Raw genomic sequence first — 19,588 nt, 5'->3', positions numbered from 1 at the left:
CAACAAGCCTGTTACTCTTACTTCATAGAGTTCTTTGAAAACAAGTGTGTTGAGCCCATACTTGTCTCTTTTTTCAGTGACACTGAAGTTCAGAGACTAGCTTTACATACTGAACTTTCAGGCTAATCATAGCACCTTTAAGCAGATAGAACTTCATTCTCTGGACTTACTTTAAACCACGGCTTCTGAGGGTGTTAAGCATTCCCTCTTAAATGTTTTGTATTTCCTGATAAATGTTATTTTGTTGTTTAAATGATCAGTTGTGAAGGTTCTCTTTTCTTTTTTTTCCTCATATCAAACATTTGCTCAGTCCTGGTGCTTCCATTATGGTGGCATAAATTTTGTCTGTGCTTCAGTCCCCTCCACCAAATACCAGTTTATACTGTACAATGCCTTAGCGAGGGCACTAACTGAGCCATCTCATTCTCTGTATATTCCTCACTTGGCACTATTGGCATGACTAAGGCAAAGGATCTCTGTATCACTGAAATTCTTGAAGTGTAATCTTTAGTCATTCTAGCTAATGTTAAATAAGGCGTACTTTCTAGCTATTTCTGATGTGGTATTTTTCTGCCTAAAGATGTCAGCTGAGGCTTGAATGAAAATAAAGATTTGATTTGAAATCTGAGTGTGTCAAGTTTTATTCTTCACCCTTTTGAGTAAGAAAAGGAGTGATGGCACTTTAAACTTGTGAGTGATTGTTGTTTGGTTTGGGGAGGTTTGTAAGTGTGTTCTCTGTGGTTTTGTTATCCAAACTTGTTAGATGAAGCTCTGAGGTCTAGAATGGTGGCAAATACAACATTACTAGAAATGACAGGGTTTAAATATGTAAGGGGTGATCCAATAGATGTGTTAAACTCTTTAGTGTTTCCATGGTTCTTTCCTAAGGCTACATACAGCCTGTTTTTGCAGAAGCAAATGAGGAAGATGCCAAAGCAGGAACAGCTGGAACCAATACATTAAGTTATCTTAGTGAAATGAGCTTGTTGTTGCATAATCTCTCTACAAGTGGGCTATAAGGCCATGCTACTGTATAAAAAATGATTAGTTCAGTGTGAAAGGTAATGTAAATAAGTCATAGCTTTACAAAAAGCAAAAATGCTATTTAAACCTAATAATAAAATATGTTTGACCAGTTTTTGTTAGTAGCTGCCCAGGAAAGGAACGATAGCAAGGCTACCGTATTTTTTGGGGGGGTGGGGACGACGCAAGGTAGATGTCCGTCGTTTTATGCGTGGCCTTCCAGTTGTTTTTGAGATTACCATCAACCTTCACCATCGGCCATATTGGCTGGGGCGGAGGGGAGCTGGAATCCAACATCTGGAGGATACCCTGTTGACTACTCCTGGTTTAACGTATAGAACGTAGTGGGAAAACATTTTATTGGGAATTTTGAAAAAGTAAAAGCAGAGTGAGCCGACAGCTTGCTTAATATCTCCTAACATAGCTATTATCGCTCCTCTAACGTGCATCCCCTTAGTCCACAGGCCAGAGCACAGACACCATTTTTTAACTTTTATGTTGCGGCACTCAACCAATCAAAACCTCTGTGACTAACTTCTCCCTATGTTCTTAAGGTGAGGTGAGGTGCTGCCAAACCCGCCCACCTGTCTCTGGCCAAAGGCAGGGGTTGATGGAACACCCACCGAAGGGTGTGCTGGCTCCGCCCACCCCTCAATCAAAGCTATCTTCCGGGTCCCTCCTTCAACCCCTTTTCCCGCCAATGGGATGGGCGTTCCCCCGCAGGGAAGTCTTGGGGCCTATGGCTGTCGCTTTTAACTTCTGCGCAAGAGATAGAACGAGAGAAGTTTAGTTCCCACTCGATCGTTCAGAACAAGCACGCCAAAGAAATCGGGTTATCCCTCACAAAATAATTGAACGCATATGGCTGCGGCCGGATAGGAACCGGAAACGAGCGGCTGTATTCCTGACCCCCTATCTCGAAGTTCGTGAGCGCATGCGCTCACAGGTGCCTCTCTTTCTGCCTCTGCGCCTGGACTGTAGATAGTAGAGCCTGTGGAGCGCGGTGGTTCTGAAGGGAGGAGAAGAGGGCTCCGGTTCTAAGGAGGTGTTATGGCGGCTGCGCTGTTAGTCCGCGTGTTGTCGGCTCTGCCTGGATCGCGTCACGTTCTCAGGTAATTGTGCCGGCCGGTGGAGATCTTCCATGGATCTTCTTCCTCGCTCCTCCCACTCCCATTCTGATGCTACCCCCCTCCCCGCCCCCAACCGCCTCCATCGCGGGTTGGAGAAAGAAAGGCACGTTTCTTTTAAACATTCCTGACAAAAGCCTTTCAGCTGCGATCCGACGCCCACTGACTCTGGGATGGGTAAGGTCTATTGGGCTCAGCGGGGCTTATCTCCGAGTCGATGAGGGGAGCGGGAGATAGCATTGCGCTGCGAGAGTTCGTGTTCTCTCCTTTTTCCTTCTGCTGTTAAGAGTTGCCAGATCTCGGGGTTTGACTGAAGCGTCAGGGATATTGGCTACATTCACACCAGACATTTATCCCACTATTATTCCACCTTAAACAGTAATAGTTTCCCCAAAGTATCATGGGAAGTGTAGTTTGTAAAGCGTGCTGAGAATTGTTAGGAGACTCTTATTCTCATCACAGAGCTACAGCTTGTCAGAGTGGTTTAACAGTCATTTTGTTTTCCTAGAAAACTCTGAGAATTGTAGCTCTGTGAGGGAAACAATAGTCTTCTCACAGCTTTCACCACCCTTCACAAACTACAATTCCCAGGATTCCTTGAGGAAAGCCATGGCTGTGTTTATAGTGGGATAGAGGAATGTCTGGTGTGAATGTGGCCCGAGTTTCCATGGGAAGGAGTTAAATTTCAAGGTAAAAAGACAGACGCAAAGGAAGATCTCTTCAAATTTTCTCTAGGGCTCATAGTGAAGTTTAAGCCATCTTCGTTTTACCCCCATTGTGTTCTCACTGACTTGGTAAGAGTAGTGAAAGATTGACAAAATAATACATCTGGTTTAGACACGTGACAGGAAGATTGTGCCAAGATAACAAAATGTTGCCTGCTTTAATTCTTTAGCATTAATAAGCTATCTATATGACTTTTTTCCTTCTCTGAAAGCTACTACTTTAGATTTGATGTTATTGATTACTGGATCTTTTTCTGTGCAATAAGAATTTAACTATCTTAGCAATTTTCTCAGACCAACTTGAACTGTTGAATTAAGATCATTTCATTCGCATAGAGTATATTTACTGTTCTGTTTAACATGTTGGGCATATAATTCTGGTTGTGCAAGTATATGACAATGTCATTTATATGGAACTTAAAAAGAAATGGGGTTAAACTACAGCATTGGTTTGTTATGTGTCTTCAAGTCGATTATGACTTATGGTGACCCTATGAATCAGTGACTGTGATGTTCCTATATTAATGTATATATGGTAAGTGTTAGTTGTTTAGAAGATACAAGGTAAGTGGAGTGAAAGAGGAGGGGGAGTGAATGGGCAGTAGAATGCTAGATGATTGGTTGAGTGTTTAAAATGGCTGAACGTATAAAAGGAAGAGTGAGAGTGGAATCTGGGGGGAGAAGAGAGGGTTGCTTGGTGGGGTTTGAGAGAATTGTTTGCCAGGAGAGAGTGGAGAAGGAGGGAGGTGGAGTTCGGATTAGTATTGAGTAAAACCATATGCTTATGTGTCTTAAGAAGAAATCTTGTTAGCTTTGTTATCTTTAATAAATACTTAATTTGGTTTACCAAAGGCCTGATCCTTGGCTGGGATTTCACAGACCAGAAGGGAGGGTAAGGTAATGACCAAGGCTGAAGGGAAACTGTAACAAATGGTGGCAGCAGTGAAGAGAATAACAATACCAGTATTCAGAGTCTCTGGGAATACTAGTATTAGGACGTGAGTGGTGGTTGCCTAGCAGGGGGATCTGTTGAGATCTGTGCTAGAGCGGGGAGAGAAACCATATAAAAGGACAGTCTGGACTGGTGGAGTCCCTGGTGGTGCCTAGTGACAGGCAGTAGCCACGCACAGGTAGGAACCTGACAGGGAGAGCCAGGGAAGGGCGTCACAGTGACCTCCAAGAGCATCTGTCATGAACCACCCTACAGCCTTGGTGAAAAATGGAAATGGACTGCCTTCAAGTCGATCCTGACTTATGGTGACCCTACAAATAGGGTTTTCATGGTAAGTGGTATTCAGAGGGGGTTTACCATTGCCTTCCTCTGAGGCTGAGAGGCAGTGACTGGCCCAAGGACACCCAGTGAGCTTCATGGCTGTGTGGGGATTCAAACCTTGGTCTCCCAGATCGTAGTAATTCAGCCCACTAATTTTAATGGATCTATTCTGAGTATGTTTTAGCTGAGTATTGTCCTCCATTATTTAGAAACTTCCCAAATAAAAATGTATGCTAATATGCTGCTATAACCATAAATACATTGGATGAGATCCAATATGTCGGGGTCAGGCTTGAAAGGGCATAGAAGCTGATCAGACCTTCAAACAGGTTTCCAAATACATAATTTTCATTAGAAATAAATGTCTCAAGTCTATGCTTGTGTTTAGCATTTTATCCCAGAGACATCATTTATTTATAGTCTGAAGGCACATGAGGCCAGCACCCTGTTGAAGCCAAGTAGGGTCAGGTCTGGTTAGTGCCTGGATGGGAGACTGTCTGGGAACCATATGTAAGCCGCCTTGGGTTTCTATGATGAGAAGAAAAGCAAGGTATAAGTGTAATAATAAATAAATAAATGCCACACTTTGGTCAACAAAAACAGAGAAAAGCTGTCCGTCTTTTTCTGTGTATTTGATTGTAAAATAGAGTAAGGTGTAATCCATAATAGATCTTCCTTTTCTAAAGTTTGCCTGTTCTTCAGCTAGTAAGGCATTTCTTCCACTCTGGCCTCTAACCTTTTGCAGAACAAACTTAACATAAATTTAGATTGGGATATCAATCAGACTGATTGGTCTGTAGTTACTATGGACCTGCCTGCTACCTTTCTTAAAATATTTGTGGTATTATATATGTATTTATGTTTCTAGTCTCAAGTATCTGAGGTCTGGCAACTGTACCTAACATATAATTCATTAAGACTTGAATTACTTTAAAAAATGTCTTGGGTCTGACAATATGAACCAGAATTGCCTGGTTCTTATGGTTACCCCTTTTGATTAGAAAGGTTTTTTGTTGTTTGAGATTCAGTTCTTTGCTGGGGGCCGGGCAAATTGAATCCCACCTTTGCTTCATTATTTCAGCTGAAATAACTTTTCTTCTGTCAAAGATTGCCCCCCTGGGGTCCTTTGACCTCACCCCAAGGGGGGGTCTTTGCTTCTAACAACAGTCCCAACTACTTTGGGCTCCTGCTTCCCAGGCAAACTCTTCCTCCTTCAGGACTAAGATTACGGTAGCAACTGCCACCACCCCTCTTCCTGGCTTTCTACCTTGAGGAAGGGGACCTCAGAGCACCAACAGAGTTCCGAGAGCAGACTACTTGTAGCAGCCTCTACTCTGGAGCATTAATCCACACTAATCAACCTTAATCAGTAGTGTTCAGCGATCAAGGACTAGATTTAGAATCATTAGTTTCAAGCAATACACACCATTTATAAAAGGGTAGTTTATTTAAAATAAAAGAAAGGTACATACAAAAAGAGAGGAACAGTTGTTTCCTCAAAGCTAGTCCCTCTCAGCCAGGCTAAGAGATACACTGGCATAACAAAGGTGAGAGATTCAATACAGACAAAAGAACATAACAAAGAGCTTTCTAACCTAAGATCTCCTACTCACAGTAAGATAGCCGGGTTCCCAGGAATCCTCAGGCGTATCAAGGCAGATGGAAATAGGGGACAACAACTGAAGGAACATCTTTCATTTTTATGGATTCTATTGGTCAACAAGGAGGGGGAGGAATAGCCATCCTTCCTGTGATCACCTCCTTTGAAGATAAGGGGAGGTAGACATCCTAGGTGCCCCTTCTGTGATCACCTCCTTTGAAGATGGGGGGGCTAGACAGTCCCACCCAGGGGTCCTGATGTGCAATACCCCCCTTTTCCTGGCTTTTGATCCCAGGAAGCATATAAGAGATAACAGATAAGGTTCAGTTGCACCTTCTTGACTTTTGCAAATTGCCCGTCTGGCACTGAACCACGGGGATCTTTCTCAACGGGGTGTCCTAGGGATCCACAAGGCTCCCAGAATTCTCTCTGGTTGAACCATTTTAGCTTGACCAAAGTTATTCTTGACACCTTCTAGCTGTCTGTCTCTGACAGTAAGCCTCAACTGAAAGACCAGGTATTCCTATTTTAAATGTTGTTGTATAGAAGCAGCTTTGAGTAACGTACTGAGAGAGAAATGTGTTTTGTGTTAAGGGAGCAGTGGAATTTTCTATTTAGTTGATACCTACATTTATCTGGTCCGGTCTGTACATCTCTCTTGTTCTCCCTAAATGTTTCTTGTCTGCCTAAATCATTGTCATCGTGCAACAAACTTAAGACTTCCTGATGCATCCTGATTAGAAATACCAGCAGAAAACTTCCAAAATAAGAGCCATTGTGGAAATTCTGCTTTAGGATTGTGCCTCTAGAATAAATTATTATTCTCTGAGACATCATTTGGCAGCCCTAATAACGATCAGCTAAGAGGTTTCATTGGCCCACTATATAGCTGCATAAGGCTTTTCTTCTGGGATTAGGTATATGACCATATCTGATCTCTGCAACCTGAGCTTGATCCCATGCCAGCTTGTTTGAGAGGAGAAGAACTAAAACAGAGGTATCATTGGCTGGTCTGCTATATGGACCAAGTTCATATAGGTAAATGTATCAAGTCTTTCTATTGGTTCCCTCTCCCCCCCCCAGCTTTGCATTTGATGATACAGTGCTTTGCTGGGTTTAGGAAATGTTCAAGTTCAAAAAGTACCCTTGTTGGTCTCCTAAATCTGAGTAGAAGATGCTTGAGTGTTCTTTTTATACTTATGAAGGTAACTGCATTACTTATTTCTACTCGATTCCAGACTATTCTTTTTCTTGTTGTAATGTCTAGTTTTCTCATTATTTGTAGGGTTCTGTCATAGATATTGGTGTATTAACAGCTAATAACTTTGCTTTTATTAAGGTGCAGTCCTGCTTGCACAGTGGAGAAATGGTTTTCAAAACAGATTAGTTCAGATAACTGTCCAAAGTATCCATTGACGGCATACATTCGCTTTTATAAAGAATACCAACCCCTTTATAGGAAACAAAATCCAGGTAAGAAACTCATCATGAATGAGACGACATTATAACATAGGTTAAAATAGTGACAATTCTTCTGAATCTTAAAAGGATAGCTGATCGGTTTATGAGACTGATTTTTGCCAGGAGTCTTCTAACTTGCCTGAATTCTTGGCTGTCCAAAACAAATGATTCCCCCAAACCTCTGGTTCCATTGTATTTCGTGCAACCATTGTGTGCATTTATGGATCATCAGCAAGCCCATAAGATTTAGGGCAGGGGTAGGCAGTTATGGGTGAGACTTCACAGAAGTTATAGGTTTTGGTTTTTCCTGCTTGTGGCAAGTCAAAAGCATCTGAAAATAAAGTTATATTTCCTACCAAAATAAATATAAAGATTTCTTTAGAACTCAGTGTGTGTGTATATCTCTCTTGTTTTTTTTTGAAAGAATTCCATTTAGGGTTTTTTTTTAATTGGAAAAGTTCTTCAGAATGATAAAGTACAAAGGCAAAGAAATAAGGCCCCAAGACCAGAAACATTTGGAGGGGTTGTGCAGGCAAAAAATTACTTCAAGAAGTTTGCCATTTGCCTGGAGTGATTAGGAATTGCCACACAGAGACAAGTAGTAAGATGTAGCTTCCCATCTATCCCCACCAGTGAACTATCTTTCTAACATGCCCCAATTCTGTAAAACCAGTCCTTTTTGTGGGAAGCATAGCACTATAGCATCTGCGCTTCCATTTTTTCTGTCCCCCTGAACAGCCAGTAGCATTTATAGTAGTTAGAGAGCAACTGCCAAAGTAATATGCTGTGCTTTCCAGCTGCAGAAATACAACTTGTTTACTGCAAGATAAGTATGCTCTTGGTTTCTGCTGTAATGGTCTCCCTTGTCCAGACTGAAGCTTGTTCAAGTGCATAAATGGAGAATTAGCATATTAATTGTATGCTAATGTCCCATGAGTTGCTTGGCTGCTGCTATTATGAGAAAGACCTTGTGTTTCATTTAGACATATTGAGAATGGAAATATGGCCTGTTCTTGACAGGGTTGCATAATTTCTGAAGGACCTGGTTAACAGATAGGGTGTACTTCTAGGTGGCTACTGTGGCTAAGAGTTGCATCACTTCCTGGAGAAAGCATATCTAGGCACAGTTACTCATCCTTAGTCACATCCAGATTAGATTACTGTAACATGTTCTACATGGGACTGCCCTTGGAAAGGGTCTGGAAATTGCAAACAGTGCAAAATGTGATGGCCCAAATGTTTTCAGGCATTTGCAGTTTGGATCATGTTACCCCAATTGTGTTCCATCTGCACCAGCTTCAAGATGCTGGTTATTACCTTAAAAAGCCCTAAATGGCTTGGGGACAAGATACCTGATGGATTGTCTCCTCTGATGAACCTGCATCAGCTGCGATTGTCATCAGAAGCCCTGCTCTATGTTCTGCTGCAAAGGGAGGCACGCTTGACAGTGACACGCTGTAAGGCTTTTTTGGGTGGCAGCACCTAGTTGTGAAGGTACATCCTGAAGGCAGGTCATCTGGACCCGTCTTAAATGACTTTTTAGGTAGGCAATCAAGATGACCTTGTTCTGCCAAGCTTTTAATAGTATTCAAACAATTAATCTTTTTTAATGCTGTCTTTTAAGTTATTTTTACCATTTTTATTGCCCTCCATTTTTATTTTGGAAAAGGCATGTTCATAGTTGTAAACCACAATGGACCTTTTTGAGGACTAAAAAGACATTATATAAATATTTGTATGAATAAAAAGATCCTGTGTTTCCTCTGTGAACTCATTTGCCCATCGTCCATCAGTGGAGGCCTGGCAGATTTGGAGACATGCGTAGACCTGGAAATTATTGCAGGATCAGACATGTTGAATCACTTCCTCACCAGATGGACATTACACTGAATTTGGTCTCAGACATGTATCTTGGAACTTTTAGTTTCTTTGGTTATTTGTTATATTTTGTTTGTGTTTGTTTGAATTGGTATCGGAATGTAGTATATAAGAAACCTTGTTGAAAAATGAAAAATTGATACCTGCAGAGAAAACTAAAGTGTTTACCAAAAAAAAGATCCTGTGTTTAGACTTCTGTGTAATGAAAGTGTCTAGGATAATATGCACACCAAATTTTAATTTTGTATAGTTTTGATATAGATGACAGTGAGGACCAACTTGTATATCATTTATGAAGTTAATTGTTTTTGTTGATTCCTGAAAGAGTTACAATTTTAACTTTAAATTTGACAGAATTTTCATCTTTGTAGCTGATTTTTTTTTATTCTGCAGACATAAGTATTTTGGATGTTACAAGAATGGTAGCAAACGCTTGGAGGGAGCTACCAGCATCTGATAAACAAGTAAGCATGACTTTAGCTTCTGAAATTTGGTGTTCATGTCAATAGAATTTTATTCTATCTCCTATTTTACTAGTAAAATTTCTTCCCTGGCTTGGACAGCCCCTTTTAATGTCTGCTGTTACATTGTTTGACAGACACGTTTTTCACAATAAAATTTAACAAAATGATGGGTATTTTTTTTATTCTAGCCTTACGAAGCAGCTGCCAAGGTTGACAGACAGGTTTACAAAGAACAAATGGCCAAATACAAGGCACAACTAACTCCTGCGCAGGAGGCAGCTTTAAAAGAGGAAAAGAGAAGGAAAAGGGAAAAAAGAAGAGTATCAAGAAAAAAGAGGGTTTGTATTTAAAATGATATTTTGTACTGAGACACTTGCATCAGTTACACATGAACGGCATGTGACCGTTTTAAAACAGGGTTATATGAGTTCTAAAGGGAACCCCAGCCAGTATCCTGGCTGCTGCATTTTGGACCAGTTGAAGTTTCTGAGTCATCTTCAAGGGTAGCCCCGAATAGAGCACATGGCAATAACCCAGTCTGGAAGTTGCCAGAGCATGGAGCACTGTGGCCAAGTCTTCTCTATCCAAAAGGGGACGAATCTGGTGAACCAGATGGAGCTGGAAAAAGGCAGTCCTAGCCACTGAGGCTCCCTGAACCTCTAGTGACAGTGTTGGATCAAGGAGTACCTCCCAGGATGCAGACCTGCTCCTTCAAGGAAAGAACCCCATCAAGAACAGGCCATCTTCCCACCTCCTGGACATGAGAACTCAGGACACATAGCGCCTCTGTCTTTTCAGGATTCAGCCTCAGTTTATTGGCCCATATCCAGTCCATCACTGCTTCCAAGTTCAACACCTCAACTGCCTCTCCTGATTCTGATGGAATAGAGAGGTAGAGCTGGGTATCATCTGCATGTTGATGGCATCTCACTCCAAGTATCCTGCTGACAGCTTCCAGCGGCTTCGTATCTATGTTAAATAGCATGGAGGACAAGATGGAGCCCTCCGGAACACCACAGGATAATTCCCATGGTGCTATGAAAGTAGCCTTCCATAACTACTTTTTGAAAGCAGCTCTGGAGGCATGAGTGGAACCACTGAAGCACAGTGCCCCCAACCCCCACCTCTTTTAGATGTTCCAGAAGGATACTATGGTCAACAGTATCAAAAGCTGCTGAGAGATCAAGGAGAACGAGCAGGGTTGCATTCCCCCTATCTCTCTCCCACATGTCATCAACCAGAGCAACCAAGGCAATTTCAGTGCCATGGCCAGGCCTGAAGCCAGACAGGAACAGATCCAAGTAATCAGTTTCTTCCAAGCATGCTGGCCTGCGACCACCTTCTCGAGCACCTTGGCCAAAAAGAGGATATTTGCCACTGGGTAATAGTTGTTGAACTCTTCTGGGTCCTGGGAGGTCTTCTTAAGGAGGGGACGCACCACTGCCTCCTTCAGGGCAGATGGAACTTCTCCCTCCTCCGGCACAGCATTAATCGCTACCTGGACCAACTCAGTCAGTCCCCTACAGCTGTTGTGGTTGGAAGAGTATGATATGGGGTAGGGGGTAGAGAAGCAACCTGAGAGGGTGGAGCCTATGGCACTTTCTCAAAATTCCAGATGAGCCCACTAACATGAATCGTTGGATTTTGACAAGTTGTTTATAAAGTGACTTGGGTATAATTGAAATGGGACTGCTCTCTGTCAGGACCCTTCCTGTCAGGATCCCACCTCAGGCCACCACCTGCTAGGATCCCACCTGTGGTCACTGCCTTGTCAGGTCCCACCTCAGGGTCCTAGTCTTTAAATGGTTCTCACCGGCTCTAGCAAAGATCTCTCAAGATCCCACTGCTAGGCAGCACCACCAGTCACTCCCTGTAATTCAATATTGCCTTGAGACTGTGCCTTAGTCTCCTCCTGGCCTATTGATACTTTGTGTCTGAGTGCACTTGCAGGCCACAACCCCCCTGTATCTTTGTGCCTATAAAGTATACAGCCCTGGGTTGCTCTGGATACCTGATGTTACACTATCTCTTCACCGCTGCTACCATTGATACTGTTTCCCAACCTTGGTATAAGCCCTGCCCACCCTTCTGGTCTGTGTAAACCCAGCCAAGGATCAGGCGTTAGGTAAACCAAGAAATATTTATTTATATACACAGGTATAACAAGATAACTTAAAGGTATAGTTAACAAGCATATGGTTTCATCAAATGCATTTCTCTTTATGTTTCTAGTCGTCAATAACCTGCCTCACTACCAGCCTAATCCAATCCAACCCACAAAACCAACTCCAACCTCCCTCAGAACTCCCACCAACAGAACTCTCCCTCAACTGTCATCCTCTCATTTATACCTTCAGACACTCAAACGCTCAGCCAATCATAATACAACATTCTCCAGCATTCTAGCCCATGTACTCCCCCCTCTCACTCAGTCTACTTACCATATATACTCTAATAAACCAGCACTTACCATATTTACAGTATTATAAATACAGGGGCATCACACTCTCCTTTTGAAATTGGACTGCTCTGCTTTGAAAATTGGCATGTCTAATAGAGGCTGGAATTCAAAACAGTGTATCTGATGTTCTCATGTGCATGGGTTTTTTCAACCTTCTTGTGGGGGCTTCCGTAATATGCCTCCCTTAAAAAGCTTTGACGTGAAAGGTCAGAGGGTCTTCCAGAGCAGCACTTCATAAGATGCATGGAGCTGCCTGTGTAAGTGTTTTTAAAAGGTTACCATTCTCTGGGATCCCGGCTATACAGGTGTGTGTGTTTCCGTGGTTGAATTTAATATTGCATGAGGGAAGTGCTTACTGGTATCCTCTTGTCATTTTAGCAATTAACAATGCTGGGAAAACCTAAAAGACCTCGAAATCCCTTCAACATTTTTGTGGCTGAACATTTCCAAGAGAGTAAAGGAATCTCAACTCAGGTAATCAAAGGGAAGCTGTTTGTTTCTAACTGTATAAGAGTTTTCTGTTCTTGTTTTCTGCATTGAGAATGAAATTTAGAACTGAAATAACGGCTATTTCTTATCAATCTATTCATAACATGTTTAGGTTCAAGCAGGAATTTTAAGGTATTGCGAGTGTCTTCCACATTTTGATAGCAGAAGAGGCTGTGTTCCCAACCAAATATTTTTCCACAGTAGGAATCTTGTAGTTGCAGATACAGTATAAACCGCAGCACAATACACCTGCAATGATCTGTCTGAGCTAAAACACAGTCCAACAGTTTTTTATAGCTTCATCAAGCTATAAATACTGAAATTCTGACCTTATTTAATAACTGTAGCTAATGGATGTGAAAACTTTGAATGTTATCTGTGAGTAAGCGTCAACACTGGATGAGACATTGGGAGATCCATCTTCAGCTCTCTGGCACTTTTGTTCTGTTTTTAAGACTAAGTGCAGCTGTGAGGGATGGGGGAAAGACAAGTTTGCATTGAACTGAATTGCCTACTAAGACTATTTGCACTTTGTGGGAAAGCATGAGGTATCTAGAGCAGTGGTCACTGGGTAGGCAACTTGTTTGGCATTGCAAACTATAGAGATGTGAAGTTGGGGGGGGGGAGAAATTTTTTTTGGGGGGGACAGGTTTTCCAGGCTTTTTTATACAGGCTTTCATATCTCTAGCAAACTACAAGAGGCATTTCAGCCACCTTATTCAAATTTACCTTTGTAGCTAAGAAGGCTTGACAGTCACCTTGTTAAATTACATGAATCCTGGGTAGGATCCTTAAAACTGTCCTTTCATTTAGATGCAGACAAAGGAGTTTTGATCTTCAGTACGGAATATATGGGGGGTGGAATACAAGGTTGAAATTAGATTAGTTCCTGTTGTATTTGTACTTATACCAAAAAAAATAGGCTCTATCCAACTAGGACAAAGATTGCCATTCTTTTTGAACCTGTGGGAACATTTGTAAACCAGAGAAACTGTCATGGGCACCACTCACACATTGCAACCTATTCTGTTGGCGGCAAAACAATACAGTTCAAGCCTAATTTCAGTGGAGGAAGGGATCCTTTGGGCACCAGCAAAGGCTTCTGCGGGCTCATATGCACCTGCACATGGCATGTTGGCAACCTCTGAACTAGAGGAATTAATCTCCTATATAATTAGAGATTGTGCTATGCAAAATATCAGGAAAAGGCTCAAATTCTAACTATGGCAAAGCAGGAATTGAAAATGAATCACTATGCCATAATGGCAAAGCTTACAAGTTATAAACAAAAGGAGGCAAAAAGGAGCAGAACTTCGCAGAATTTGAATGTGTGTGTTGTCATAATTATTAGACACATACCTCAGGAGGTGTAAGGTTTTTATCTGATACTGTAACAAGAAATATGAATTAAATATGGATGATGAAAAATATTTCGTAAGCATGAATGTATTATAACAGATGTGTTGAATAGCACTATATTTTATTAAAATTGAATAGAAAATACATGGATCCTGACCCTTAACTCCTGTTCCTTTGCATCAGGGATAGGAAACCTGTGGTCCTGCAGTCACTGCTGGACTACAAATCCACTCCTTAATAATGCATAAGAAATCTCCACTTTTCCCAACTGTCCCCAGCCCCTCACAGGCAGCTCAGAGGCCTAGCACTTCCAAAAAGTGTGCAGGTTTGAAGGACCTCCATTTCTGCATTGACAGCCATAAAGAAGTCTTCTCTTCCCCTTACAGCCTCACACATAGAGTAATTAAGGTGGAGGCTTCAGTTAATGTTAATTAGGACACCGTTAGGGCTTCCCAGGGGCCATAAGACACTTTATGGAGATGCAGATCTACACTCAGAGGGTGCTTGTTATGGCTATGAAGATCTCCACATCCATTTTCCCTCTCATTGGTGCTCTGGTGCCAGAATAAAAAGGAGTATGCCAGGGGCAGGTCCTGTGAGATCTTGTATCTGTAGAATGCAAAATCTCCTTGTTTCCCCAGCACACCCCCAGAATGATAGAACCAATGGGAGGAAAATTAAGAGGAGAAAAAGATGAGAGCACCGGAAGTATTCGGCTAGGATACACACCTTCTTTTGGCCTTGCTGGAGTAAGTCAAATAGGACTTGGATATGGCAGCTCCTCCACCAAAGACTCTCCCTTTCCCAGTATGATAGATTTCCTCTGCTAATCATGCTGTGTTGGTAATCTTGTGGCCTTTATTATTTGCCCCAGTCTTTTAGTGGACTTTGATGTCAGTGTTGATGTATTTGGTTGGCTGGCTGTGGCTTACCTGCCTTACAATTCAGTAATTATATTGTGAATTTGAAACTTTTGGGTGTAACCAACTCTAAAATTGCTGTGCAACTTTTGGAGATGAAATTTTGCATTGGAGCAACACTGGGTGATATCAGACCAAGTCATACTCAGAGTTGACACATTGATGTCAAATTGCTTGACACTGATTTCAGTGGGTCTACTCTGACTATGAGTGACTTCAGCTATCACCCAGTCTGTTTATAGTCGGGTTGTGCATATCTTGCATTATAATTGTAGAGCAAGTAAGCGTGTGTGTGTGTAGGGAAGAGATTTCTCCTATGGAAGTTTAGCAAATATCCTTGTATTTTTTTTCTTTCTCTTGTAGGGAAGGTTGAAAAACTTATTTGAAGAATGGCAAAAAACGAGCAGTTCTCAAAAGCAGGTATTGTCATAAAAGTGACTTTGAATTCCAATAAATTAACACTTAAATTAGGAATCTGACAAGCTTAAGTTTGCAGCCAAGCAATTATTTGCAGTGATAATTCATGATTACAAAATAGTTCAGTACATACTATGCACCTATATTAGTGAGAACTGGCCATGGAATCTGATGAATTGTGTCGAGAGAACCCAGTTCAGAGAACACTTTAAAAGCAAAAGCTTTCATACCTCCTCTGCCATGTGTAAGAGGGGAAGCCCTTGTAAAGGATTTCATGGTAACTGCAAACCATAGTTTCCTACTATGTCTGAATGTAGCCATAGAGTGTGAATATTATTTACTTAGTTTGACAGTACATGTGCCACTTAATTACCAGCTCTAAGTGGTGTGTACAAAAAACTCAATACAATGAAAATCAAAATCAGTTAAATTTTTAAAATCAGAATTAAAAAGCCTGGTGGAATCTTTTTTAAAAAAGTCTTCAGTATGTACTAGAAATTCAACAGGAAGGGGTCTTTCTGACCTTAACTGAAAGGAATTTCTATTAAAATTAGGCCAGCAATACTGAACACACAGCTCCTGGTGGATACGAGCCATATCCAAGGCATGGGGGACCACTAATGATGACTTCCCCAAAGACCTCAGTGACTGGGCAGGGATATTAGAGGTCAGGCAGTCTCTGAGGTGTCCTGGACCCAAGTTGTTAAGGGCCTTGTAAATAAATAGTAGAACCTCAAATCTGACCTGTTGGCATATGAGCAGTCAGTGCATGCTTTGAGCTCTTGAGTTATCTGCTGGCAATAGCCTGGCCCCATCAACTGTCTAGCCGCAGCATTTTGCAGCCACAGGAGCCTCTGGGCCAGCCCTAAGTGTAGGTCCATATAGAGTGCATTGCAATAATTGAATCTTATCAGTGCATGAATCACCATGGCCAGACTATCCCTGTCCTAGAGCTGTCTTAGTTGGCAATAGGCACTCCTTGCCTCTGAGGCTACCTGAGCATCCAGTGACAAAGATGGATCCAGGAACATCCCTAAACTCTCAAGTCTGTTTTTTCAGAGGCAGTGCAACCCTGTCCAGAACAGGCAACTGACCCATCTCTCGAACAAGGGAGCCACCAACCTAGAGTGCCTCTGTCTTCCCACAGTTCAAGCTGAGCTTATTGGCCCTCATCCAGCCCATGACTGGGCCCAGATAACAGTGTAGATTATGTACAGTCTCTCCTGACCCAGATGTTATAGAAAAGTAGAGCTGGGTATCATCAGTGTACTGATGACAAAACACCTAATGACTACCCCCATTGGCTTTATACGGATTGTACCTTCTGGTACACCATAGATCAAGGACCATGGTCTTGCAGTGCTTCCCTCTGGATACAACCCAGTAGGTAGGAGCAGAGCCACTGTAAAACAGTGCTGCCAACACCCATCCCACAGAGCTACTCCAGGAGGATAACATGGTGAATAGTATCAACATCTGCAGAGAGATCCTGCTCTTGATACAGGTCATCCATCAGGGTGACTGAGGCTGCTTCAGTCCTAGAACTGCACCTGAACCCAGACTGAAGTGGATCCTGATCATTTGTATCCTCCATGGACTACAACTGTTTGGCCACCACTGTGTGTATCTTATCTGTATAAATGTTTAGAAATCCAAATTTACTAAATAATTAGGTATGGCTGAAAAACTGTTTCAAATACTGATTCAAATTGTAATATTTCAAATACAAATAAGCTTTTTAGTATTTTACCTGTTATTTGCTTATTGCCAGGTGTTAGGCACTTTGTTCCCCCAAAAGGTTAAATGCCTCAGTTGTGTTTCTGGAGGAATAAACATGCCTTCACAGACTGCTCTTTGTATCACTTTAAGCTATACATGAAAATGTGTCTTAAGATGCATGAATTTGTCATATAAGGGAGAATTATGCATTGTCGCAAAAATAAGGGGTCAGTCACCTAACCACCTTACGGAGTTTTGCTGAAGATAATACCTGTATGAAACAGACATGTGTAAACACTTCCTACATGACATAGATCCCTCGGATGCTTCAGAGATGTCTGTAGTTCTGGAAAGTAAATATCTCAGTGGTTGGGTAAAGCTTTCTGTAGTTTCTTTACCTTTTAACACAGCCAATTTTTCCATGGATGAATCTCATTTCTCTGCATTATTTCCCAGACTTACCAGCAACTGGCTGAGGATGATAGGATCCGTTATGAAAATGAAATGAAGTCATGGGAGGAGCATATGATAGAAATTGGACGTGAAGATCTTGTACGTCATAAAATCAGAAGGAGAATACCAAAAAGAAAGAAGACTGCAAAAAATGTTGCTTCAAAAAAGAGCGCTACAGCATTAAAGACTCCTTCAGGAAGCAAAGCTGCCTCTCAAGCAACAGAGGAAAAAACAGTAAAAGCAAGACAATCTGAGGAATAAGTTGGAAAAGAACATGGATTGCATATTTTCTGATTGCACATGGAAAGAAACTGAAGTGAAGTCTTAAGGTTAGACTTTTTTGGAAACTTTCAAGAAACTAGAATAAATCAAACTTGTGAGAATTTAAGCAGTGAGTGATCATGAGAGAGGAGATGCTTTTTCCATAAATGTGTAACTTAGCATTCTCTTGTAAATTAAGATGTTTTCTTTTTTAAAACCATGATCTATATAATTTCACAGTGTCTTGTCACTTACCAGAAATTTAAATTTAATGTAGGCTGCAAATTTATTTAATTTCACAGTGTCTTGTCACTTACCAGAAATTTAAATTTAATGTAGGCTGCAAATTTATTTAGTCTGTAAATAATGCATGTAATCACTGGAAAAAGCATGTATATTTGCTGATTTCAGCCTTCTAATTAAAAAAACCTACTGAACTTACAGATTTTGAATAGTGTTTTTCAGCTACGTTTTTGTTATGTATCTACCAACAATGCATACTTTATTTGTATTGCTTAGAATAAATAAAGTTGCAAGTTTTGTATAAAACAGTTTTCCTCTCATTTTATTCCAATTGGAATAAGACCTTTATGGAATAAATATAGTTTTGATGGAATAAATACATCTTGAAAACTATCTTAAATGTTAACAAAGTTTAAAACCCAACTGGCACACTGATCCAAACACTTGCACTGGCATGCTTGCTGCAGCTTTCCTATAGAGCCCCTGTAATTCTGCCATAATACATTTTTTAAGATGCTGGTGAAAACCTTAGCATCCACTTCTTGTTGCCCCAAATCTCAAAACTGAGCCTGAATGTTGATTTAATAATACAGCTGTAGACCAAAATTAAAAAATATGTAGCTGCCTTATGTCAGACCACTGGACCATCAAGCTCAGTATTGTTAACTGGCAGTGGCTCTCCAGAGTTTCAGTCAGGAGCTTTTTCCAGACCCAGCTGGAGATTCCAGGGATCATTGGATCAATGAAGATTCATTCATAGAGGCTCTGTGCAAACTACCTTATAAAAACAAATATAAAAAAAAATGTTTCTGATTTTCTTATAATTAAAACCAAAAAAATGTTGCTAACAGTTCCTTATTCATTTCTGGGAACTAAACACCTCACAAAACAAGCTATATTGCCAACACTCGGGAGAATGTTTGAACCTCAAGTGGCAGAGCATTTCAAAAAAAAAAAATGCTGCTTTAAATCATTATTAAAATCAAATATTTCTGGGTGATATTCAGTGTGAGATCAACTCAGGAGATCCACTGAAATCAATGAAACATGGAAATGGACTGCCTTCAAGTCAATTCTGACTTATGGCGACTCTATGAATAGGGTTTTCATGGTGAGCGGTATTCAGAGGGGGTTTACCATTGCCTTCCCCTAAGGCTGAGAGGCAGTGACTGGTCCAAGGTCACCCAGTCAGCTTCATGGTTGTGTGGGAATTTGAACCCTGGTCTCCCAGGTCATAGCAATTCAGCCCACTAATTTTAATGGATCTACTCTGAGTATGTTTTAGCTGAATATTGCCTTCCATTATTTAGAAACTTCCCAATTAAAAATGTATGCTAATGTGCTGCTATAACCATAAATACATTGGATGAGATCTGATGTAATGTTAGTGCAAAATGTCAGGTCGTTGACTTTGTTGCACAATTGGTAGCATAACAAAACAGGATACGATAGGTTAATGCTGCACAACACTTCTACCCGTCCAAGCCACTCATTGGATTTGGCTGTTGTGCTATGTTAAGAATGGGCTTTTGCCAGCAGAATGGCTATTGTGCTAGTGGGCTGCCACAACTGGATCTTGCAGACCCTTTTATGCAAACTCAGAGGGTATACTATGTTTCTTAAATATTGAACTATTTTAGAAAAACATAACTTGATGCTTGTTATCAGTCAAGCTGCAGTAGAATTGCATTCTATCACAGCACATTTTTTTGTCT

General features: G+C 41.2%; 1 protein-coding gene across 1 annotated transcript; it reads left to right on the top strand.

The window, feature by feature from the left end:
* The first annotated feature begins 1,664 nt into the window (after window positions 1-1,664).
* TFAM (transcription factor A, mitochondrial) lies at window positions 1,665-18,179 on the top strand. Its single transcript, XM_061635337.1, has 7 exons — window positions 1,665-2,135; window positions 7,088-7,221; window positions 9,481-9,551; window positions 9,740-9,889; window positions 12,391-12,486; window positions 15,144-15,200; window positions 17,373-18,179. Exons 1-7 carry the CDS (start codon window positions 2,074-2,076, stop codon window positions 17,628-17,630), a joined length of 828 nt encoding a protein of 275 aa, XP_061491321.1. The 5' UTR covers window positions 1,665-2,073; the 3' UTR covers window positions 17,631-18,179.
* Window positions 18,180-19,588: the final 1,409 nt, after the last annotated feature.

Source organism: Rhineura floridana, chromosome 7 (assembly GCF_030035675.1).
Source record: "Rhineura floridana isolate rRhiFlo1 chromosome 7, rRhiFlo1.hap2, whole genome shotgun sequence".
In the NCBI taxonomy this organism is placed as follows: Eukaryota; Metazoa; Chordata; class Lepidosauria; order Squamata; family Rhineuridae; genus Rhineura; species Rhineura floridana.
The sequence above is the reverse complement of the archived record's forward strand: the minus strand, read 5'-3'. Positions and strand labels throughout refer to the sequence as shown.